This window comes from Culicoides brevitarsis, chromosome 2, assembly GCF_036172545.1.
Source record: "Culicoides brevitarsis isolate CSIRO-B50_1 chromosome 2, AGI_CSIRO_Cbre_v1, whole genome shotgun sequence".
NCBI classification, from domain to species: domain Eukaryota; kingdom Metazoa; phylum Arthropoda; class Insecta; order Diptera; family Ceratopogonidae; genus Culicoides; species Culicoides brevitarsis.
The window spans coordinates 778,985-805,766 of NC_087086.1; the positions used below are offsets into that span (position 1 = coordinate 778,985).

General features: G+C 28.2%; 2 protein-coding genes across 2 annotated transcripts in view; one reads left to right on the plus strand and one right to left on the minus strand.

Annotated features, from left to right (window-relative positions):
* The first annotated feature begins 11,675 nt into the window (after positions 1 to 11,675).
* Positions 11,676 to 12,908, plus strand: LOC134830628 (1-acylglycerol-3-phosphate O-acyltransferase Pnpla3-like). The gene has a single exon (XM_063844173.1). The coding sequence runs from the start codon at positions 11,819 to 11,821 to the stop codon at positions 12,809 to 12,811; it is 993 nt and encodes a 330-aa protein (XP_063700243.1). The 5' UTR covers positions 11,676 to 11,818; the 3' UTR covers positions 12,812 to 12,908.
* A 4,726-nt stretch (positions 12,909 to 17,634) lies between these two features.
* LOC134831900 (lachesin) overlaps positions 17,635 to 26,782 on the minus strand; it is a 36,578-nt gene continuing 27,430 nt past the window's right edge. Inside the window, exons 3-11 of the mRNA XM_063845736.1 lie at positions 22,520 to 22,689; positions 22,202 to 22,320; positions 21,005 to 21,190; positions 19,521 to 19,722; positions 19,331 to 19,462; positions 18,407 to 18,526; positions 18,178 to 18,348; positions 17,936 to 18,121; positions 17,635 to 17,878 (exon numbers count right to left, since the gene is read on the minus strand). Of these exons, the coding sequence (XP_063701806.1) occupies positions 17,670 to 17,878; positions 17,936 to 18,121; positions 18,178 to 18,348; positions 18,407 to 18,526; positions 19,331 to 19,462; positions 19,521 to 19,722; positions 21,005 to 21,190; positions 22,202 to 22,320; positions 22,520 to 22,589 (1,395 nt within the window). The 5' untranslated portion in view covers positions 22,590 to 22,689 and the 3' untranslated portion in view covers positions 17,635 to 17,669. The remainder of the gene's footprint in view (positions 17,879 to 17,935; positions 18,122 to 18,177; positions 18,349 to 18,406; positions 18,527 to 19,330; positions 19,463 to 19,520; positions 19,723 to 21,004; positions 21,191 to 22,201; positions 22,321 to 22,519; positions 22,690 to 26,782) is intronic.

Here is a 26,782-nt window from a genome sequence, read left to right on the forward strand (position 1 = left end):
TAAATTAAAAAAAAAATTAAAATAATAAAAAAAATAAAAAATATATAAATTTGGTAGTAAAAATAAAAAAAATGTGAAATTTTTTCAGAGGAATTTTCGATCAAATTCGATGATTTTTTGAAAATAAAAATTTTGTAAAAAATTTTTAAATCATATGCTGCAAAAAAAATTAATAGAAAAAAGTTGTAATTGTAAAAATTTGAATGAAAGTACAATATAAATTTTGTAAAAATTAAATAAAATAAAATAAAAATGAAATTCATCAAAATTATTTTTTTTTTAAATTTTCTTAATTTTTTCGTTTTGTGACGAAAAAAAAATTCGATATTTTTTTTTTTATTTTTTTAAATCAAATTTTAAGCTTTGCAGAAAATTTTCTTCTCCATGTGCTTCAATTCTCTCCTCTAACAATCATATAAATCTAAATAGATATTGTTCTTTTCTCCTTTTTTGTGTCTTATGATACTTACTGATACATATTATAATCTATCAAGAGCACAGAACACATATCGCATCATCTAAAGAATATCTTCGATCTTTGATAACTTCTCTCGTATAATTTTTGATTACATTCTTTTCGTTGTGCAAACCTCGAGACATCTTACGAAACAAAGATTGCTAAAAAAAAGAAACAATTGAAATAAAAATACATTAATAAATACGAGAAGAGATACATAACAATGGCGTTTAAGGATTTGTTGAAGGATTTACTTGATGTCTGTTTATATGCGAGTGTGGATTATTCGTGTAATATATTGTTCAAATGATGAAAATGATAACACACACACACACACGACTCGAAAGTAGATCAGAAATGATTTTCTGCATCATGAATTTGACGTTTTATTGAAACTATTCTTCTTAACTGCCATCAAGCAGCGAGCAATGAACGAACGACGACGAAAATAACATAATTTTCATTCACATCGTCGAAGTGTACGAATTTCGAGAGAGAGATAACAAATTAATCCGACACTCTTATAATGTGTTTGTTTTCTGTTGTATTTAATAAAGTTTAAAGTGAAAGGCTTAAGATGCCACACAATATTCGGTTTGTTTGTTCTCTATTTAACTTTCTCCTCATCCAGTCAGAAAATACAGAAAACACAGTCGGAGAATTGTTATTTTATCTTCCAACACACATGATTGTTTGTTTGTTTTTGTGTCTCCTTCCACAGAATTTTCGAAATTTCGTACGAAAATTGGTTTTTCGTCTCTTGCAACATGGAACGCATCACAATTTTTAAATAAAGTAACTTCTTCTTGTAACTATCATGATTATTTTAATTCAAACTACATTTCTCGTCCTCTCTTCCACAGCAACGAAGAATGGAAGAAAATCCATTTATGTGTCTGTTTAGCAGGCAAGCCAACGGAGGATGGCATTACTACATGGATTAGTTGTTCCAATTCATTAGAATGACACTACTTAAAGACTCTGGCATATGGGTCCTAATTAAATTAATAGAGAGTAATAAGATGTGCGATTACGGCAAATGTGATTTCGCGTTATTTCTCTCGGTTTTATGGCTAACTTTTCGAAACCCTTTAAAATGAAGAAAAACGCGAACTTTAATTGTTTCCAGCTTTAACTTTGTTGCAAAAAGCGACATCATGATAAATTGCCTGTTTTTGCCTCGAAGGAAATTGTTAATCAAATTAAATTTCACAACATTGAATTAAAGACGGTTGATTGTTGATGCACCAACGAAACTCGACAGAAGCACGCACGCACGAAATTCTATTCATTCACTTGCCATCGTCGTCGTTGCATTTCCAGAGCTTTTCATTTTCTATTACATTACACAAATTTAATAATATTCTCCATAAATTCGTGCAACTGACGAGACATCATTGTCGACGACGACGCACGAAAATGACAACAGCGCGAAGAGAAGAGAGAATTTTTGGTCTGTCTCTACACTGATATCTGCGTTTGTGGTTTCCCGTGCATTTCATTGTTGGCAAATTTTAATAATATTATTAAGATTTTAATGGCGAACAATGAATGAAGGAAGTCGTCTGTGCCTCGAAGAAGAAAATTTCCTTCTCTTCAGAATCCGTGAAGTAATGTGATGAAAAGTCATACATAGATGAATTGTTTACGCGTCAAATAAACACATATTAATCATTCTAATGCATGTAGTCCATCATCAACATATCTCCTCGAGCAATAAAGCAGTGTGTGTGTTAAATTCCCTATTATCTTGTTTGTCATGCGATATAAGATGCACAACACAATGATGACCAACGGAAAGGCAAGTTTACATCGGTTTCGAGCTTGAATGTAAGCGTCGTTGTGATGAAAGATACAACATGAGAAAGATGATTTATTGCTGCAAAATAACATGCGTGTTCACCCCTTATGTATCGTTTTTGACCATCAGTCAAAGAGTAATTGGCCTGATCGAATGACATTGTTTGTTAACATTGTCGTTAAAATAGAGAAAAAAACAAGGCGCCTGAAAAAAAAAATGATTTTATCTTTTAGTAAAGTAATATGACAAACGAAGATTGAAGAGTTTTTTTATTTTTGAAAAATTTCATTTTAGACTTTTTCTTCATTTCACTATAAAAAATAATGTTTATTTTTATTATTTATATAGGTTTAATAATATTATATATAGTTTTATATTATACTTGTATAATATTAAAAATCTCCTTGATTTTTGAAGAAATAATAAAAACAACGATTTTATCATATGAGGAGCAAAAATCGTACTTTTTTTCTCAAGTCACTTTTCAACCAACTTTTGATGGGTTTCAAAGCTAAAATTTAATAAATATTCATTCTAAAGTTGATTTCCATTGATATCTGATCGATTTTTGATGAAATAAAAAAAAAGTACGATTTTATCATATGAGGAGCAAAAATCGTACTTTTTTTCTCAAGTCAATTTTCAACCAACTTTTGATGGGTTTCAAAGCTAAAATTTAATAAATATTCATTCTAAAGTTGATTTCCATTGCTATCTGATCGATTTTTGATGAAATAAAAAAAAAAGTACGATTTTATCATATGAGGAGCAAAAATCGTACTTTTTTTCTCAAGTCAATTTTCAACCAACTTTTGATGGGTTTCAACGCTAAAATTTAATAAATATGCATTCTAAAGTTGATTTCCATCGATATCTGATCGATTTTTGATGAAATAAAAAAAAGTACGATTTTATCATATGAGGAGCAAAAATCGTACTTTTTTTCTCAAGTCAATTTTCAACCAACTTTTGATGGGTTTCAAAGCTAAAATTTAATAAATATTCATTCTAAAGTTGATTTTCATTCATATCTGATCGATTTTTGATGAAATAAAAAAAAGTACGATTTTATCATATGAGGAGCAAAAATCGTACTTTTTTTCTCAAGTCAATTTTCAACCAACTTTTGATGGGTTTCAAAGCTAAAATTTAATAAATATTCATTCTAAAGTTGATTTCCATTGCTATCTGATCTTTTTTTGATGAAATAAAAAAAAGTACGATTTTATCATATGAGGAGCAAAAATCGTACTTTTTTTCTCAAGTCAATTTTCAACCAACTTTTGATGGGTTTCAAAGCTAAAATTTAATAAATATTCATTCTAAAGTTGATTTTCATTGATATCTGATCGATTTTTGATGAAATAAAAAAAAGTACGATTTTATCATATGAGGAGCAAAAATCGTACTTTTTTTCTCAAGTCAATTTTCAACCAACTTTTGATGGGTTTCAAAGCTAAAATTTAATAAATATTCATTCTAAAGTTGATTTTCATTGATATCTGATCGATTTTTGATGAAATAAAAAAAAGTACGATTTTATCATATGAGGAGCAAAAATCGTACTTTTTTTCTCAAGTCAATTTTCAACCAACTTTTGATGGGTTTCAAAGCTAAAATTTAATAAATATTCATTCTAAAGTTGATTTTCATTGATATCTGATCGATTTTTGATCAAATAAAAAAAAAACGATTTTATCATATGAGGAGCAAAAATCGTACTTTTTTTCTCAAGTCAATTTTCAACCAACTTTTGATGGGTTTCAAAGCTAAAATTTAATAAATATTCATTCTAAAGTTGATTTTCATTGATATCTGATCGATTTTTGATGAAATAAAAAAAAGTACGATTTTATCATATGAGGAGCAAAAATCGTACTTTTTTTCTCAAGTCAATTTTCAACCAACTTTTGATGGGTTTCAAAGCTAAAATTTAATAAATATTCATTCTAAAGTTGATTTCCATTGATATCTGATCGATTTTTGATGAAATAAAAAAAAAGTACGATTTTATCATATGAGGAGCAAAAATCGTACTTTTTTTCTCAAGTCAATTTTCAACCAACTTTTGATGGGTTTCAAAGCTAAAATTTAATAAATATTCATTCTAAAGTTGATTTTCATTGATATCTGATCGATTTTTGATGAAATAAAAAAAAGTACGATTTTATCATATGAGGAGCAAAAATCGTACTTTTTTTCTCAAGTCAATTTTCAACCAACTTTTGATGGGTTTCAAAGCTAAAATTTAATAAATATTCATTCTAAAGTTGATTTTCATTGATATCTGATAGATGAGGAGCAAAAATCGTTGCAACAACCCATTTTTGTTGGGTTTCAAAGCTAAAATTGAATAATTATTCATTCTAAAGTTGATTTTCATTGATATCTGATCGATTTTTGATGAAATAAAAAAAAGTACGATTTTATCATATGAGGAGCAAAAATCGTACTTTTTTTCTCAAGTCAATTTTCAACCAACTTTTGATGGGTTTCAAAGCTAAAATTTAATAAATATTCATTCTAAAGTTGATTTCCATTGCTATCTGATCGATTTTTGATGAAATAAAAAAAAGTACGATTTTATCATATGAGGAGCAAAAATCGTACTTTTTTTCTCAAGTCAATTTTCAACCAACTTTTGATGGGTTTCAAAGCTAAAATTTAATAAATATTCATTCTAAAGTCGATTTCCATTGCTATCTGATCGATTTTTGATGAAATAAAAAAAAGTACGATTTTATCATATGAGGAGCAAAAATCGTACTTTTTTTCTCAAGTCAATTTTCAACCAACTTTTGATGGGTTTCAAAGCTAAAATTTAATAAATATTCATTCTAAAGTTGATTTCCATTGCTATCTGATCGATTTTTGATGAAATAAAAAAAAGTACGATGAGGAGCAAAAATCGTACTTTTTTTCTCAAGTCAATTTTCAACCAACTTTTGATGGGTTTCAAAGCTAAAATTTAATAAATATTCATTCTAAAGTTGATTTTCATTGATATCTGATCGATTTTTGATGAAATAAAAAAAAGTACGATTTTATCATATGAGGAGCAAAAATCGTACTTTTTTTCTCAAGTCAATTTTCAACCAACTTTTGATGGGTTTCAAAGCTAAAATTTAATAAATATTCATTCTAAAGTTGATTTTCATTGATATCTGATCGATTTTTGATGAAATAAAAAAAAGTACGATTTTATCATATGAGGAGCAAAAATCGTACTTTTTTTCTCAAGTCAATTTTCAACCAACTTTTGATGGGTTTCAAAGCTAAAATTTAATAAATATTCATTCTAAAGTTGATTTTCATTGATATCTGATCGATTTTTGATGAAATAAAAAAAAAAAGTACGATTTTATCATATGAGGAGCAAAAATCGTACTTTTTTTCTCAAGTCAATTTTCAACCAATTTTTGATGGGTTTCAAAGCTAAAATTTAATAAATATTCATTCTAAAGTTGATTTTCATTGATATCTGATCGATTTTTGATGAAATAAAAAAAAGTACGATTTTATCATATGAGGAGCAAAAATCGTACTTTTTTTCTCAAGTCAATTTTCAACCAACTTTTGATGGGTTTCAAAGCTAAAAGTTAATAAATATTCATTCTAAAGTTGATTTTCATTGATATCTGATCGATTTTTGATGAAATAAAAAAAGTACGATTTTATCATATGAGGAGCAAAAATCGTACTTTTTTTCTCAAGTCACTTTTCAACCAACTTTTGATGGGTTTCAAAGCTAAAATTTAATAAATATTCATTCTAAAGTTGATTTTTCATTGATTTTTATCTAAAAAAAATCGATTTTTGAGCAAAAATAAAAAAAAACTTTTGATGGGTTTCAAAGCTTTAATAAATATTCATTCTAAAGGAGCAAAAATCGATCGATTTTTTTCATATGAGGAGCAAAAATCGTACTTGAAATAAAAAAAAGTACGATTTTATCATATGAGGAGCAAAAATCGTTGTTTTTTTCTCACATCAAGTTTCAACCCATTTTTGTTGGGTTTCAAAGCTAAAATTGAATAATTATTCATTCTAAAGTTGATTTTCATTGATATCTGATCGATTTTTGATCAAATAAAAAAAGTACGATTTTATCATATGAGGAGCAAAAATCGTACTTTTTTTCTCAAGTCACTTTTCAACCAACTTTTGATGGGTTTCAAAGCTAAAAGTTAATAAATATTCATTCTAAAGTTGATTTTCATTGATATCTGATCGATTTTTGATGAAATAAAAAAAAGTACGATTTTATCATATGAGGAGCAAAAATCGTACTTTTTTTCTCAAGTCAATTTTCAACCAACTTTTGATGGGTTTCAAAGCTAAAATTTAATAAATATTTCTAAAGTTGATTTTCATTGATATCTGATCGATTTTTGATGAAATAAAAAAAAGTACGATTTTATCATATGAGGAGCAAAAATCGTACTTTTTTTCTCAAGTCAATTTTCAACCAACTTTTGATGGGTTTCAAAGCTAAAAGTTAATAAATATTCATTCTAAAGTCGATTTCCATTGCTATCTGATCGATTTTTGATGAAATAAAAAAAAGTACGATTTTATCATATGAGATTTTATCTTTTTTCTCAAAAATCGTACTTTTTTTCTCAAGTCAATTTTCAACCAACTTTTGATGGGTTTCAAAGCTAAAATTTAATAAATATTCATTCTAAAGTTGATTTTCATTGATATCTGATCGATTTTTGATGAAATAAAAAAAAGTACGATTTTATCATATGAGGAGCAAAAATCGTACTTTTTTTCTCAAGTCAATTTTCAACCAACTTTTGATGGGTTTCAAAGCTAAAATTTAATAAATATTCATTCTAAAGTCGATTTCCATTGCTATCTGATCGATTTTTGAAAAAATAAAAAAAAACGATTTTTTCATATGAGGAGCAAAAATCGTTGTTTTTTTCTCAAGTCACTTTTCAACCAATTTTTGATGGGTTTCAAAGCTAAAATTGAATAATTATTCATTCTAAAGTTGATTTTCATTGATATCTGATCGATTTTTGATGAAATAAAAAAAAAAACGATTTTATCATATGAGGAGCAAAAATCCTACTTTTTTTCTCAAGTCAATTTTCAACCAACTTTTGATGGGTTTCAAAGCTAAAATTTAATAAATATTCATTCTAAAGTTGATTTCCATTGCTATCTGATCGATTTTTGATGAAATAAAAAAAAGTACGATTTTATCATATGAGGAGCAAAAATCGTACTTTTTTTCTCAAGTCACTTTTCAACCAACTTTTGATGGGTTTCAAAGCTAAAAGTTAATAAATATTCATTCTAAAGTTGATTTTCATTGATATCTGATCGATTTTTGATGAAATAAAAAAAAGTACGATTTTATCATATGAGGAGCAAAAATCGTACTTTTTTTCTCAAGTCACTTTTCAACCAACTTTTGATGGGTTTCAAAGCTAAAAGTTAATAAATATTCATTCTAAAGTTGATTTTCATTGATATCTGATCGATTTTTGATGAAATAAAAAAAAAGTACGATTTTATCATATGAGGAGCAAAAATCGTACTTTTTTTCTCAAGTCACTTTTCAACCAACTTTTGATGGGTTTCAAAGCTAAAAGTTAATAAATATTCATTCTAAAGTCGATTTCCATTGCTATCTGATCGATTTTTGATGAAATAAAAAAAAGTACGATTTTATCATATGAGGAGCAAAAATCGTACTTTTTTTCTCAAGTCAATTTTCAACCAACTTTTGATGGGTTTCAAAGCTAAAATTTAATAAATATTCATTCTAAAGTTGATTTTCATTGATATCTGATCGATTTTTGATGAAATAAAAAAAAGTACGATTTTATCATATGAGGAGCAAAAATCGTACTTTTTTTCTCAGGTCAATTTTCAACCAACTTTTGATGGGTTTCAAAGCTAAAATTTAATAAATATTCATTCTAAAGTCGATTTCCATTGCTATCTGATCGATTTTTGAAAAAATAAAAAAAAAACGATTTTTTCATATGAGGAGCAAAAATCGTTGTTTTTTTCTCAAGTCACTTTTCAACCAATTTTTGATGGGTTTCAAAGCTAAAATTGAATAATTATTCATTCTAAAGTTGATTTTCATTGATATCTGATCGATTTTTGATGAAATAAAAAAAAAACGATTTTATCATATGAGGAGCAAAAATCGTACTTTTTTTCTCAAGTCACTTTTCAACCAACTTTTGATGGGTTTCAAAGCTAAAAGTTAATAAATATTCATTCTAAAGTTGATTTTCATTGATATCTGATCGATTTTTGATGAAATAAAAAAAAGTACGATTTTATCATATGAGGAGCAAATATTGTACTTTTTTTCTCAAGTCACTTTTCAACCAACTTTTGATGGGTTTCAAAGCTAAAAGTTAATAAATATTCATTCTAAAGTTGATTTTCATTGATATCTGATCGATTTTTGATGAAATAAAAAAAAGTACGATTTTATCATATGAGGAGCAAAAATCGTACTTTTTTTCTCAAGTCACTTTTCAACCAACTTTTGATGGGTTTCAAAGCTAAAAGTTAATAAATATTCATTCTAAAGTTGATTTTCATTGATATCTGATCGATTTTTGATGAAATAAAAAAAAGTACGATTTTATCATATGAGGAGCAAAAATCGTACTTTTTTTCTCAAGTCAATTTTCAACCAACTTTTGATGGGTTTCAAAGCTAAAAGTTAATAAATATTCATTCTAAAGTCGATTTCCATTGCTATCTGATCGATTTTTGATGAAATAAAAAAAAGTACGATTTTATCATATGAGGAGCAAAAATCGTACTTTTTTTCTCAAGTCACTTTTCAACCAACTTTTGATGGGTTTCAAAGCTAAAAGTTAATAAATATTCATTCTAAAGTTGATTTTCATTGATATCTGATCGATTTTTGATGAAATAAAAAAAAGTACGATTTTATCATATGAGGAGCAAAAATCGTACTTTTTTTCTCAAGTCAATTTTCAACCAACTTTTGATGGGTTTCAAAGCTAAAATTTAATAAATATTCATTCTAAAGTTGATTTCCATCAAAACTTCCTTAATTTTTAAATAAATCTCGTTTTGAATTTTTCTAAAGGATAAAAATATTTTTAATACATATTCAGTAAAATACATTTTTTATTAATTATAATAATATTTGGGGTTACATAATATTGAAAAGTAATACAAATAAAAAATGTTCATCATATATCCTTATTTTTTACTTTGACACTCGGTTTTTAAATTACTTATCTGATTTTGAAGTTTTTCTTTCAATTGCTTCCATTTTATCATCTTTTTATCCTTTTTACTTTTTTTGAGACAGGCAATCCATTCCTTTGCATTTCCGTGACATTGTTCTTGACATTCTACAGCTATTGCATCAGATTCTGCATGTACATCCTTAAGTAGATCTATATAAAAACGAGCTCCCGAAATTATTTCGTCAAAAGTATACAAATTGCACTTTAATATATATTCAAGATTATCAAAAATTACGTCGCCAAAACCCTCTGCGAAGTCATGGAAAAAGGATGTGAAGGATTCGTCAGTACCAAATGTGAAAACCTTTTTAGCTACATCTTCATTGACCTTTTTATTGCCAAACAAATGGATTCCGAGATCGATTAGAGAATTTGCTGAATCAACGCCAATGAAAGTTACTGCGACAGTTACGAAAAATGTGAGTTTTTTCATTTTTTTTTATTTCACTAAATTTTTTTCTTTAATTTTTTACTGTTTTCTTTTTACGATTCACTTTTTTTCTGATATCTTTTTCAGTACTTACATCTTTTTTATACAAAATTTAAAATGCGTTTTTTTGATGAAATTCCTCAGTCATTACGAATATAAGTTGGAAGCAGTTTTGTAAACAATGATGTGTAATTGGAACAAAACGTTTAATGAACTTCAGAAAAAATGTCATCAAACTTTAAACAGCTTTGTACACAAGATGATAATTTTTTGGAACACGTAAGTTCATCGTGTTAATGATTCATCATAATCGAAAATTGAACTTTGAAACTTTTCTTGAGGTAAGAGACAAAAAATTCCATTCTCATAGACTTTCTCTTTATAAAATATCAAAATATCGCTTTTCCATGCACTCCGTTTGCCATTCGTGTCACTGAAACACTCGGAAATCTGTAAAACAGTAAAACATGAAATGCAGCAGTATCAAAACAACAACAACAACAAACAAGAGAATTGCGAGAGACACTATAAAAAGGGATAACAACAACGTCGAGAGTATCAATAGAAAAGTGTCTCTCTGGCTTGTATGGAAAAAAGGATTAGATTTATATGTCAAGTGGCGATACATTGCTAACGGCATTGCATTGTTATGACCGCAGAGATGGAATGCACTTCGTTGACTGTCACAGGAACGTTTGTGTATGTGTCTCACATCCCTGACACTCGTTTCGAGAGCTTATTATTACAACATCCAAAGTATATTTTCTGGCACACACAAAAAGACACGAAAACGAGAAAGAGAGTTGTTTGGCTTTAAATATGTCGTGCCAGTTGGAGAATTTCAGCAAGATTACTCTCGAAAAAATAAAATATCGGTTATTTTTTTGTGTTCAATTACATTAATACAACAATGTACTTCTTTTTTTTTGTTGCTTTTGTCTCGATATTGCATTACGGAAAATGCTTTTACGAGACTTTTTTTTAATGTCTTTCATAATATTTCGACTTCTCTTTCAATAAATCACCCTGGATGCCAAATTAATGTGAGGATTTAGATTGAAAATTGCATTTTCACGACGATCGAGACGAATCAACGTGATTGTCGAGACATGGAGAAAAATGCGACAAAGGTTGATGTCAGTCAAAGAGACTCGAAAGTAAATTAACTAAATTGGTTTACTCCGCCGCAGCTACAATATGACAGACAAAAGAAAGGGTAAAAACTAATTTTGAATTTCGTTAGAATAAAGGCAGCAGAGTTCAGTTGAATAATCACCAATAGCGGCGAATCGTGTGTTTGTCAGAAAAATACCTGAAAAGAGATCGAATTTATCTGATTCAAACAAAAGACATTTTTTTTTTTGTATATTTTTCATGAAAGGCTGTTCTTTTGTGCGGTTTTTAATTTACTCTTTTGCCTTTTTCTTTTCGTGTTGTTGTGTGATGACGACAAGGATTGTTTGTCTCTCACAGGATATTAAAAAACGGTTCAATATTACAAAATTGAGAAAAAAAGTAAATTTTTAAAATTTAAACATTCTTTCGTTTATACAATTTTTTTTAAAAGACCCTGTATTTTGTCTTTGTATGTGTAATATATACATAAAACAAGTCTATAAGTAATTCAAAAACAACTATGACGAAATTGAATGTGTATGTGAAATGTTTTGTTACTTAAAATAGAGTCATTTTTTGAAAATCAGTAGACGTCTAGCTTTGATAAGAAATCATCTGTTCCGTAATTTGACGCAATCGGTCGAACGATGTCAAAGTGTTAACAAGTACTTAACATAAAAAAAAGAGAAATTTAAGAATTAAAAAAATTTTGTGTAAAAAAAATCTTTAAAAAAAAAGTAAAAAAAATGAATTTATCGTTTGCTGGATGCGGATTTCTCGGAGTTTATCATGTTGGAGCTGCAGTTTGTTTCAGAACACATGCCCCTCATTTGTTGCGTGGCAAAATAACGGGAGCTTCTGCCGGAGCCTTGACTGCTGTTTGTCTACTTTGTGATTTGTCGATAGCTGAACTCACATCCGCATATTTTCATCTTGTCAACGGAGCAAATCCCTACACTTTTGGTTTGTTCAATCCATTGTTTGACCTTCAAAAGTGCATCAAAGAAGGCTTGCAAAAATTCCTTCCGGAAGATGCGCACGAACGATGCACGGGAAAGCTTCACATCTCCCTTACACGTGTTTATGACGGCAAAAACGTGATTGTTTCGCAGTACAATTCGCGAGACGAACTGATAAACGCGCTGCTTTGTGCATGTTTCATTCCCATGATTTCGGGAGTTTTGCCTCCGCGATTTTATGGCGTTCGATATATGGATAGCGGATTTTCGGATAATTTGCCGACACTTGACGAGCATACGGTAACTGTGAGTCCCTTTTGCGGCGAAAGTGATATTTGCCCGCGGGATGATAGTTGGAAAATGTTTCATTTGAATTGGACAAACACAAGTATTGAGATCTCGAAGAAGAATTTCAGCAGATTTCGGGGAATGTTTTTCGCGCCTGAACAGGATGTGATGATGAAAATGTGTCAATCTGGGTTTGATGATGCTTTGTGTTTCCTTCAACGAAATATTTTGATTAATTGTGAACGTTGTTTAACGATATCTTATGCAAATGATGATAATTTTATGTCTCAACATACTGAAGATGATCCCGAATGTGAAAAATGCATCGAAAAACGAAATGAAGCAAAAGAAGGATTCATGCCAGAATCCGTATTAAATGTATTTGAAACAAATTTCCGCATGCTCTCTCAGAAAAGTTACTTGTTGTCATCTTGTACGCCCGAAAATTTGTGGAAAAATCTCCAACGATTGTCTCCATGGTTTATTGCTTGATGTTATTTTATCCTTACTTACATGTAAAAATAAGAAAAAAAAAATAATTGTCAATGTAAAAATATTTAAAAAATATAAATATAAAAAGTAGAACGAATTTTCACATAAAATTTAAGCATTCTTCGGAAAATTATTGTAAAATTTTATTGACATTTAACATTTTCAAAATATTTACGGATGAATTATGTGCTGTGCTTTGCATTTATATCGTGAATAAACAGGCCGCATGAGAATGGGCGCTGAACTGAATGAAACAGGGATCGTCAAACGTGAACACTTTCATTCCATTACAACAAAATTCTTTTGAACCCCATAAAATTCAGTGAAACAGAATAAGTATATTCGACGCTTTTCGCTCTCCCGCTATGAAACACGCATAATTATTGGAAAATATAATAATAATGAACGAAATTGACATTTAAATGTGTGTGATTGTAAATAATGCTGCCCAACAGAAAAGAAAATATTTAAAAAAATATTTAAAAAAAATATTAAAAAAAATATTTAAAAAAAAAAATTAAAAAAATATTTAAAAAAAATTATTAAAAAAATATTTAAAAAAAATTATAAAAAAATAAATAGAAAAATTTTTTTTTTTTAAATATAAAAAAAAAATATTTAATGAAAAATATTTTTAATAAAATATTTACCTAAAAAAATATTAAAAAAGATATTTAAAAAAATATCAAAAAAGTATTTTTGAAGTTTTTAACTTCTGAAATCATTTTTATATTAAAACTTTTTATTTTTAAATCAGAAACAAATTTTGTAGGGCAAATTCAATATAAAAATTGTAAAAAAAAACTCACGAGTTATAAATCAGAGATGAATTGTTATTTAAAAAAGCCCCATGATTGTTGTGATTATCATATTTATATTGAATTGACTGCTTTTTTGTGTGGCTACGAGATATTTTTATGACAACGGAAAAATATTTATTAACAAAAGCTTTAAATAAAATAAAATGATTTTCAAATCCAATTGATTTATTTTCATGCTACCTCTGTGATGTCAGATTGCATTACTCACACATATGTTAATAAATTATTTATTCAAGCTAAAAGCAGTAAATAAAGTTTTTCTGCTAGATCAAAAAGTTTTTCCGAAAATGTACATTCAGTGTGTCGGATTTAACACAAATGGTATCAAACATGAGCAAAACATGAATTTCGCATCGATTAACACTTACTTGCAAATGTGTCACAGCAACAACAACAACGGAATATAGGCATATCGACTTGTCTACGATATTTTAATAAAATTTTATTTTCGCTCAAAACTCTCTTTAACATTTTGGTGAAATTGAGTTTGAGTTTGATTGGAGCTCGATAAACTTTTTAAAGCATAACTTTTAATAACTTACGAGTTAAAAGGACACAAAAGCGCATTTTCTATTAATCCGCAAAAAACGAAAAAAATATTATGGAAACAGATTGTGCTTAACTCCCGCATTTAATTTTTTTTTTGTCAAGTACACACAAAAAAAAATATGAATAAAAATAAAAGTTTTTTAATCGACACAGCAGAAAAAAAATTGAAAACGTACAAATGTGTGAAAACAATAATAATTCGATTAAATTATTTATTGCCAGCGTTTACTCCCTTTCGCGTTACTCTAACTGGTTATAACCATTTTTATTTTAATAATAAACTCCTATGAGTAAGCCGGATAAACATCTGAGCAAAGAGTAACAGACCTTTTCAATTTATATTTTATTAACTTTGTAATTACTTTCGAGAACCGAAAAATTTTAATACAAAAAAAAAGTATTTTATGCGACTTTAATATTGAACAAAAAAAATATAATTAAAATATTAAATGTAAATAAAAATAAGGGATGGAATCGAATTGTACTTACCATTCTTTTTTGTTCGATATAATACTATTAATTAATAATTAATTAATAAAAAGTTAAGTTTATCCTCTTTATTTTGCGATTAAATGATGATACGATAGTACAACGACTGAATGAATAAATAAAACAATTTTCGTGTAATAATTGATTTTTTAATAATAATTTATTTATTATATGTGTGTTTTTCATATATTTATATATACTTTTATATATTATTATTATTGTCATGTATTTATTACTCTTTTTTAATTATTTTTTTGTTATTTATTTATTATTATATTTATAATGTTTAATCATTATCATTTATATTTTCATTATATTAACCACTTTATTATTTTATTATCATTATCAATCAATAATAATGTTTATTTTAATCTAAATTATTTTATATTTTCATTATACATATTATAATATATATATTTTTTCTTTAATTCAAGGTTCTCTATTAAACTTCATTCCTCTTACAACTCTAAAAAAAGCTTTTATACAGCCCAAGTGTACACTTACTTTACTTTCCTTCGACTTTTTAATGTTGTAAGTGTTTTTGATGACGATGATGATGATAATTTCACAAAAAAAAAATTAAACCAGAAATTAAAACCACAACATTACGGTCGTTTTATTGCACAAAAAATCTTAATGTTGAATTTCTATGGAGATATTTTTTATTATTATTATTTTTTATCATGATAAATGTACAGATAAATGTTTACAGAACGAGTACAGGATAATTTGCAATGTAATGGAATGCATAATTAAATTCATTAGTGACGATACTTCTCCTCGAGCTTCAGAGTTGGAGTGAATACTATAACTTTGTTAGGAAAAAAAAGTTGCATTTATCTCATTTTATGCAGTTTCTGTATGATGATGATGACACAACAACTCATAAAAGTTGGAAAGTATATGTGTTATTTGAAAAAGAGGAAGAGAAAGAAAAAGTATGGAATGAAAAGACATTTGAGGACTAATGAATGCTTCTGGGCATTTCTCATTTATCATTATTTTAATTTAAAGTTGACTTCTGTTCTTGCGGTTTGAATGTTGCTAACTAAAGAGATTTTTGCCTGATGGAATGGAATGATTTTTTTTTACAAAATTCACGCATATAAAATACGGAAGACATCTATTACTTTCGCTTGCTTATAGTTACTTAGATTCATGTGTGTGTGCGGGTGTGAATAATCTCATCATATCTCATTTTCTCGTAAATTTCATTATTTTCTAATTATATTTCATCTATGATTATTCACATTCATATTTCCCTTATTACTTATTCAAATTTTCGCTATATGTACAAGTGTTGCTGCTAATACAATCCTTATCTTGTAGTTTTTGTCTTCGTCTCTGACAAATATTTCTTTCACATCATGTCGTCTTGCTCCGAATTAATTTCACATGAAATGGCACTAATTCTATTTATTATATTATATTATACTATTTTTGATATCTCTTGTACTTGCACGCATTTGACGTAGAAATTATTTACAATACAAACGAGAATGTTGCATCGCAGCGTCATTATAAGCATTGTTCTTGTTGTTGTTATTGTGCACAAATAATACGTCGACACAGAGAAACTTGTCACCCACATTTATATTCGAAAATGTCATACAAGTGTTTGTTTGTTTCGCTTGCTCTCTATGGAACATGTGTGACGCTGCGATAGGTATTCTATTTAAATATGCATTTATAATGATGAATATTTTATGTGTTATCAATAATAATAGTTTTGGGGTAAGAATTTTTCATGAGGATCAAATTTTAACTGATTTTGGATTTTAAAATTTTAATTTTTTCAATTAAAGCCGCTCCAAATTTTTTTGGAAATAATGGAACAAAATTCAGGAATTTTCAAAAAAACATAAATTAAAAATTTTGATTTTTTATAAACTTTTGTACTTAAACTTATATTTTTACAAGAATTTTCCTCTCTAAAAATATTTTTTTGAAAACTTTTGAACTTATAAAAAAATTTCAAAATTTTTATGAAAAATTGTTTTTCAATTTTATAGTTAAATTGCTCTGAAATCAATTTTAAATAAGAAATTGTATCAAACATTGAAAATAACGAAAATATTAAAAAATTCATTCAATATTTGTCATTTTGTATGAAAAAGTATTTCAAAAAAAATTTTTTTTTTAAAAAAAGTTTTTGGGACAAAAAGTTTGAAAAAAAATTGGAGCAGCCTTAATTTTCGTAAAAAAAAATTATTTTGTTAAAATTTCTGTGAACCATATTTTTGCATTGCTTCAATAACAAAAATTCTCACCCTCAGATTTTGGAATGCGTGTTCCGAGTGCACCGAACTCATCATGAGACACACACATATTCAATCATCGAACGTTTTGTCAAACACACCTATCAATTATCTGCATTTATTAATTTTAAATTTTCCAACTCTCCTCACTGTGATAAATAAATTTCATTTCCTCGAGTGTGTTTAACAATTAAGAAACATGCATAATTTATGCGGTTTGTCGCGCGATTATTATTTGATTTTACCGAATAAATATTTATTAATAACTCTCTTTTGGGATAAACTGCGGGGGATTATACGCCTTTACCTAATTATTATATTTTATACAAAATCTCTAATGATTTCTTAGAATTTACAATTATTTTTTAATGTAACAACAATCTCTTGTCTGTCTTTCTGTTTACTCTGATATACTTTTTTTTTTTCTCTAAATATTTATTCAACGATAACGATATTTTAAACACGATATGCCGATAACATTTTTTTTATGTCTTGACTAACAGGTATGTTGGATAAAATAATAAAAACGAGAATTCTATATGTTAAAGCTATAATAATTTTTACAATACATTTTTCTCATTTTTAGAAAAAAAAATCATTCGTAAATTAAACATTTTAAGCTCTCATGTATAAAATATCTCGACTATTTATAAAAACGTTCAATAATTATTTTATTTTGATTATTATACTTAAGGAATGTGTGGTATGGGATGTTTTTTTACTCAATTTTATCTAAATTACTTACGAACTCAGTGTTGTCCGAAACAAAAGAAACAGCTCTGTGAACACAACAACATATAAAATGCTGTGTACGATATTTCTTGATGAACTATTTTGACTTATCCACGTTTGTTGTGTTTTACTTGAGGGAACTGACGCAGGCATTTGCGAGTTTCTTCCCTTTTCCATATTGCCGTTAGAGCTTTTGGCGGAAGGAATTTGTGTCAAAACTGAAAAAAAAAATTTTTTTAGTTGAAAATCATGAAAAATTCGAGTTTCACACTTACCTTCCGATGAAATCCCCGACACAAGTTCGTTCTCCTGTATGACATTGATCAAGCCCGAATCTGATTTCGAAGCGCTTTTGCCTGTTTCGTGCCCTGCCTTGTTGTTGTGTTGCTTTCTGCGTGGTTTGGGAGTTGTATGAACATGAGGCGTCGGCGTTGTTGTTGCCTTCGGAGGTAATCTCAACTCTAAATACATAAAAGTTTACCGAAATTAATCGATAAGAGATAAAGATAAAATTTACCTTGTAATCGTACTCGCGCATCTGACTTGCCCAAGGCATTAACGCTTGAGCAAACATACGAACCGAAATCTGATTTTTGCAAATTATTAATCGTTAAATTCATTTGCCACGTATACGCATTAATTTGGGATTCTGTCATTGTGTATTTTTCGGTATGATAAATTTTTTGTCCTAAAAAAAGTTTTTAAGATAAGAAAATCTGTGGAAAGTGTTTTATCAGCAAAATTACCTTCGTTTTTGTACCATCCGTTCAATGGTTTGGGAAACGCTTCTACCATACATTGTAACAAGACATTCGCTTCGACGGGAGATCCAACTAAAACGTTTGGGGCTTTTACCGATGGCGAAACTGTAAAAAGGAAAAACATTGACAAAAGGTGAGGAATTTTCGTAAATTTTCTCTCAAGTCATCATTTATCATCACTTTTGTTTATTTATTTGTTTAATTACGCTCCGATTATGTTTTTATGTTTATGATAAATGGTTTCTTGTTGACTTGTGAGCATATTTTTAGTAAAATTGTTTGGTCAGCAATTAAAATGGAATATAATAAATATATAACTTTCGGACGAGATTAATGATGTGAGAGGAAAATAAACAAAAATCTTGAAAATCATTGAATTTCGCTTCACAAAAAAAAATCTTTTAAATTACATAAGCACATTATAAATTACTAATCACAGTATAATCTTCCTTTTCACCTACAATAACTTTAATTTTTCCCGCCTACAGTTGCTTTAACGCCACAATTACAAGTTGTCTGTATAATAGCGCCTTTAGGTATCTTTTAATTCTCGGAGTACTTGTCGAGCAATCTTCTATATTGTTGAGACACGTTTCTTATTGTCTCTATTTTCCTTTCTTTTCTTATAATAGGAAAGAAGGAACACGGGAGGAGAATTGATTATCTCTTTTTTCGTGTCTTTTTTTTATTTAGAAGAACGAAGATAGAAAAAGCAGCGATAATATGGCTTTCGCTTGTTGCTTGGTTGTTTATTTCACAAATAGCCAATTAAAAATGGATTAACCTTGTTAGTTTCTGATCTTTTCTCTTCGATTTTTTTTTCAAGATAATTTAAAGTACGACGGATTTAAAGAGCGCAGAACATCAATTTAACAAAATAATAATTATTTGTTTTTTAAAGGGACTTACAATTCACATTGACATCATATCGCTTGCTAACAGATGGCGGAACTCCATTCGAAGCAATACATAAATATCCTCCCATGTCAGATCTTTGAACTTGTGTCAACGTAAGGCGTTCGCCATCAACGTGTTTGTGAACTAAAAATAAAAAAAATATTTTTTGCAAATTTTCGGAGTTAAAACAATAAATTCTTACGTGTTTTTTCTCGTCCTTCGCCCCGCAAAACGATATCTTTTCCTCCTTCACGTCGCCATTGCACCGTTGGCTCGGGCACACCAGTTGCTTGACACAACAATGATACACTTCCTCCTTCGTTGGTTTCGCCCTCTATCATACTGCTATCTGTGTCAGCTTGATTTAAGATATCAGGTGGTACGACAACGTTTACATAGCCCGACTGCGTGTGCAAAAAGGAAGATAAATCAGTGTGTGTGTTAGTTAAATAACATTTTGTCTGTGATTTTGGCTTAAATTTTCACAAAAATATTTTTTTATGTGTCTTTTGCTTTAATAAAGAAGCAAGTTGCTTAAAAATTTATGAACGTTAAGATGATTATTGTGTTAGCTGTTCATTTGTCAACAAGACAGAAATGATACAAAAATATTTATTTTTTGGTCAAATAAAAAATTCATAAATAACGAACATTGAAGGTAAAAACCCTTGAAAAAAAAACGTTGAAGAAGATATTGAAACAAGATAAACGTGTGGTTTGCAAATGAAACCAACGTCAAGTACCTCAACATTTGTTTTCCATTTTTTCTCTTTCTCTATTTTATGTGACATTTTTAAAATGGAAAATCTCGAAAAAAATCTTTACTCAATAGGGTGTCTCAATGCTTTAGATTTATAAAAAAAAATAAATAAAAAATATTTTTAAAAATTAAAAAAATAAAAAAAAAATTCAATAAATATTTAAAAATATAAAAAAAATATGAAAATAAAAATTAAAAAAAATATTTACCTTCATAAAAATAAAATTTTAAAAAATAAATAAAATTTATAAAAAAAAAAATAAAAATTATTCAAAAAAAAAAAAAATAAAAAAAAATAATAAAAATAAAAAAAAATATAAAAATTTTTTTTTTTTAAATCTTGAATAATTTTTCGACCTTCGAATGAAATTCAAACTTTTTTGTCCTAAATAAAGCTCATCACACGTTAAAGTTGAAAATTCTCGTTGTGTCCTGTTCTAAATTGAACAACAATGCTCGACACCATTTTCTAATAATAACAAAACGTTCCGTCTATCTCCTTTCTCGAACGAATGAGGAACGAATTAATTGGAAAAGTTGAACACACAACACTTGAACACTTGAATATAAACACGACAGACATTCTTCTTTCAGACCAAGTGAATAGATAAATGCTTTGGTCTGTCTCACACTCGCCAACATACATAAAATACAAAAACAACAACAACAACTGAAAAAAGAACGGAAAGACATGTCTCTCCATTTGCAATTGTCAACCTTGATATGAACATCGGAACAAAGAAAATTTATTCGATGCGTGAAACAATCTGAACGGAAATAAAATCGAAAACTTTTTTTTTTGTATGTTCATCATGTGAGAGATACGGAAAAATATCAACAGGACACACGATCAAACATTTAAAATTTAATTGACTTTTTTTTCGCAGGTAATTGATACGAAAGAGAAAATTAATTCAGAAACTTACAATTGAACTCATTGGATCCGTGTTAACTTGACACATGTAACTGCCCGAGTCATCTAATTGCACGTGCGAAATGTGCAGTTTCCATGTGTTGTGCCCGTTATGCGTAACCGAAAGTCGCGGGTTTAGCGCTACCATGTGTGTGTGAATTGCCAAAATTGCTTTCGAATCGGATTTTATCCACGCTACCTGAAAATAAATAAAAATATTAAATTCGCATATTTGGAACGAACAAAATGAAAATAATGGGGTTTGATTTGTGGGTAGCATACGCAAAAAGATAAAACGCGAATTCAACACTCGAATGACTTCACGTAAAATTCAACCGAAAATTGTAAATTGTAATGCGGCACAACGAATTTTTTATGTGTGCATTTAATCTAATAATGACGAAATAAAATTCAATTTAAGGTTTAAATATTAATGAGAGTTTAACCCATTTTTGCGAGACGAAATTTCAATTAAATTGCAAAAAATGAGCGCGAAACGGGTTAAAAGTCAATTGAAATAAATAATTTATTTATTATCATGATTATGATGATGATTATTATTAAAATATTATTACAAACCCATGCAAATAAATTTTGCTATCCGGAAAAGCGATCGTGCGCGTTCTTTCATTTTTGTGCTATTTGCTTGTTTACTTGTGCCCTTCGCATCCATTTGCACAGGAAATGCAGATTTATTTGCATTTATAATAAATTTTTTGCTAAATCAACAAAAACGCGCGCAAAATAATTAAATTTCAATTTTAAGAGTACAGTAATTAACTTGCATGACGCATTGAATGGAAAATTAGGTTCGCCCAAAACCAAAATTAGATTATTATCAGAGAACTGTAAAAGGTAAATTTGATGCGGTTTAATGCATGAAGCGCCATTTAATGTCCTGTTCTCGTCTTACACACACACCAACTTTTCGCATAAATTTGTCGAACGCAAAAAACGCATCAGAAGCACAAACAAATTAAATTGCCATTAAAAACGATCAAATCGCTGCTCATGAATATGCTAATGAATACGTCTAATTCCCGCAGTGTTTTTCTTCGGCAGGACGACGACATTTAAGCAAAGTAGTAATAATGATGTTGTTGCGGAATGAATCCCCAAACTTCATTTATTATTCATACGATCTCTTAATTTTTCGTGCTCTGATGCGTTTTTTTATTGCTGTAAAATTATCATTGGGGAGACATCCTACCTTATATGGTCCCAAATTGTTCACCACACACGTAAATGATATGTCTCGTCCTTGCGTGACAGACATATTACCTAAAGCTGCTAAAAATTCGGGCTTTATGTCGTCTTGTTGATTATGTGCTGTGAAAAAAAAGCAAAAAAAAAATTAAAAATTGCTTGAAATAATCGATGAAAGTTAAAAGTGTCAAACTTTTTCAATAATTTCTTTGCCGGAAAACTTTCGTTAGAATTTTAAACAATTTTAAATGTTTGACAAGGTCGTAAACTTTTTTCGCCTTTGCTAAAAATTTGCTAAAAATACTAAAATGAGACTTTTTACCTTTAACTAACATGAATAATATTGATAAATGTATCAATGGATTGAACACGATACTCTTGAATTGTGCCATTTTTCTGTTGATATGCGCGCGTGTGATTTTCCTTTTGTGAATTTTCGCTTGATTCCTACATTCGCTGCTATAATAATGACACGTAATTTGACGCACTTTCCTGCAAAAAAAAAAGAGAAAAAAATGTTAACGAAAAAATGCAGACAAAATCGTTAAAAGTGTTTTTCAGACATAAACGAATCGATTTTCTCTTCTCACTCTTGAACACTAAATATATCGAATAACCGCAACAACAAGGCACCCAAAACAGGAAGAAAAGTAAAATTAGAGTTAATAAAATCAGGAAGTTTGTTGCTTCTTGTTAAAATGACTCCGATGTTGTTGATGTATGATGATGATAAAAATAATAATAATAAAAAGTTTTTTTTACGATATCTTTGGAATTCATTGCCCTTTCCTCTTACACCGCACTATTTGCTGTTTTATGGCATATCAATTTTATTGATGTTGTTATGATATGGAAAGCAAATCTCATCTTAAGAGAAAAAAGGTGTAAATTAGAAAAATATCGATGTTGGAAGACAAATTCATGAACTATCCTGTAATAAATGTGTCAGGATGTGAGAAATCATAAATTAAATTATTTATCGTAATGTAAATAATTCTCATGGAAAAAAAATAATTTGCTCTATTAACATTTTTATGTAAAATTTTTAAATTTTTAACGAAATCTCGAATTTTTTCAATATTTTTAACAAAATTTTAGAGAATTAATTATTTTAATGATTTTTCATTTATTTTTTTTTTTATGAAAAATACCTAATTTTAATTTTTTTCTCATTGAATCAAAAAATATATTTAAATAGTTCATTCTCGAAAATTTGTTAAAAATATTGAAAAAATTCGAAATTTCGCTAAAAATGTTAATAGAATGAATTTTAAAACTTATTTTCGTTAATAAAACGGATTATTTTTTCCATGAGAATTATATACATTACGGTAATCTCCGTTTTTGGTTTCTTTTGGTCACGTAAAGATGTTGATTGTAAAATATTAAAGATGAAAATTCTGCAGTATCGACTTGATTTGAGGCAATTTTCATTTCAATTGAAGTAAAAAGCTTGTTGTGAAGTCATGTCATGTCACTCTCCCCAAGCATGGCAAACAACAAATCCATGATAATTTTATCGCATCACTTTTCCACAATTTCCATAAATTGAAACCTAATAAATAGAAACATTTTACTTCGTATAATAAGGACGAGTCACAGATCTATATGCAAACAGACAGCAAAAACATGATCGGCTTTACCTTTCTCTTCAAATCCAATTCAAATATTTATTCTTGTCTTGTTTCATTTATTTCATTTCTCGACTCTGTTGTCGACTCTGTGGCGTTTTCAATTTTGTACGTATAAATTTTGCAAAATATTATTGTGTCAATATATTTTATTTGGAATGAAGGAACGAAAAAGAAGAGGGAAAGTGACTCGGTTATTACACCGTAACAGGCAATAAAATCAGGTCTTTGCGTCTTATTACGATGTTTAACATGAATCAACATCAATGTCTCTCTTTTGCTTTTTCGCAAAGAAATTGCTCACTTTAAAATTTTCCAATATAAATCAAAGAAGTTAAGTAAGTGTAAGTTGTGTGCGAGGCAATATGTGGGACGAATTTTATTACAAGATTGATATATTTTACCATTTATTTTGCAATATTTTTATCCAGATATCCAGAGCATGTCGGAGAATGATACGAACGACGACTACAGAGTGTAATGAAATAACTTTTATTTGAATATTGACTGGATTTCAATAAATCTTTTTCCAACATTGATTGCCGTTATTCATGCACACACACGTGTATTGATTCCATAATCTTTATTTGACTTTAACAAAGAAGTGTTAAAGTATCTCTCTCTCGACTTTTTCTCCTTCTTCACGTGCCTTCGACATTGGCGCCTTGCAAAAAAGGGAGAAATAATAAAAAATGATGGTTTAAATGAACGATAAGGATCATCTTTTTAAATAAATGAATGTGTGCCAATCTACTTAGCCGCTTCTTCTTCTTCTTTTCTTTGCCTTGTATCGAACAAGAAAATGTAAATAAATAATTTACCTTTGAAAAGCGATTTATTTATTTTTAACCTTCCTCAAGCAGTTGGGCGAGAGAACAATGGACCATTTTTCGACGAGACATCGCATCGATAGCCGAAGAATAATGAGACAATGTTAAAAATTGATTGAATATTTTTGTGTCTCTTTCCTCATCTTCACTCAAAAAAAAGTTTTATTTTACCATTCAACGAAAATGTAATCAATATTTAATTTGGGTCGTCATTGTCTGATACCGTTGTCATTTGGTTGTGATTGAATGCGATGGTACGATGGATATTATTTAAACTTGCTTGTAAATTGAATTTATTTTAATTTTGTAAATCCGTTTAAATTTTAATTTGATTCGATTATGTTTGTTTATTTACTGAAGTAATAATCGTTATTGGTTTAAAAAAATAAGCTTAAAAAATTGATTTCTTATTGAATTTCAAATAAAAAAAATTAAAGTAAAAAAAATAAATAAAAATTTTCATTATATTTTTTTAGTTCTTAAAACAATATTTTTTTTTTTAATTTAAAAAATTAATTATTTATTTTTTTTTTAATTTAAAAAAAATTATTTTTTGAAATTTTTTTTTTATAAATTAATTTTTTAATTAATTTAAAAAAAAAATAAAATATAAATTTTGATTAAATATTTTTTTTTCAAATTTTTTAAAAAATGTTTTTTTTTTTTGTTTCTCAAATATTATATTTTTTTAATTTTTTAAAATATTTTTAATAAATTAAATTTTAATTTTAAATTAATTTTAAAAAAATTTTTTTCATAAATTTTAAAATATTTTGTTATTTACCTTTTGCTCATTCAAACCTTTCGTCATTTAAATTGCATGAAGGATTGTTAAAATGATCTGATGGATTTATTACAACAATAATGATGAAAAATCTCGAGTTATATTCGAATCATTCTCATCATTAAATACTTCGTTCGATGAACTTTTTCCTTTCAGTTTTTGTCTTTCCCTCATGAGACCTCATAAAAATTTCAAATTCATGGAAAAACTTTTGTGACACAAATCTCTACCTAATTTACATCATCACTCGGCATCAGTAACTTTTTACTGTGAAAAATTTTTCGTGCAAACTTCCTGCCCAACTTAACTCAACTGCACCAGAAGGTTGCAAAAAAAAAAATAATATCTGTGAAACAAAACTGCTTACAAAATTTTTTGTTGCCATTTTGCATGACGAATGAGTACAAAAATTAGTCAAAGTTCAACACAACAACGAATTAAAAGTGACAATATAGTGACATTCATACAAAAATATAATCCGAATCAGATATAATATTTTGACAGACACACGTAGCCCTCAACGCAAGTAGAGCAAAAACTGTAAAAACTTTTCAAGTGAAAATATTTTAATTTTTTCTGCCACACGCTCGCATGTCGCCAACAATATTTTTATCGTCCAAAAAAAAATTTTTTTTTCTGCGTTTGTGGAAAAATTGTTAGTTCATGATAAAAGTGTAGCTAACGAAAAAAAAAATGCATCAGGAAATATTTTGCATGTCGACGACGATAAAGCGGCAAGTTTAAAGAGGATTCGCCGTTGTTGTTGGTTGTCGTCTCATTTCGCAGAGAGTTTTATCCCAAGTGCCATCTGACTAAAAGTATGTTTTAATTTTAACTTTTTCGTTTTATTTTTTTTTGTTTCTTTCTGGTCAGTCGAATTGCATTTCACGAGGATGATGATAGTTTTGTGTGTTGATTCGAGTGTTGAGTTAAAAATATGCTAAAAACGCATCAGAAACAAACAGGAAATTCCGCTGGAAAAGGATATTTCACGAAAAAAAAAATAAGAGACACTGTGTTTATTTTAAAATTAAGTATGTGTCGCTTCATAAAGATAAAAAGTTTAATTTAGTTTCATCTTAAGAATTTTTCTTTCCTTTTCTAATTAAACTTCTTGCATTTCCCTTAAAAAAAATGTCCCTTCTTGAATTTCTGTCAATGACCATTGTGATGAAAAAAAAAATCCGCAGCTGCTTCTAATTTATTCCAACCATTTATTGCAGGCAACTTTAAATTAAAATACAAGACAAATTAATGTCTCTTTTTTTCTCGCTCGCTTCATTAATTCACGGTCCAGACAAACAATTGCACGCATATAGAACGAAAAAAAAGAGTCAATT

Excerpts from the sequence above, each read along its gene's own strand:
- LOC134830628 (XM_063844173.1), top strand. The coding sequence starts at position 11,819 with ATGAATTTATCGTTTGCTGGATGCGGATTTCTCGGAGTTTATCATGTT.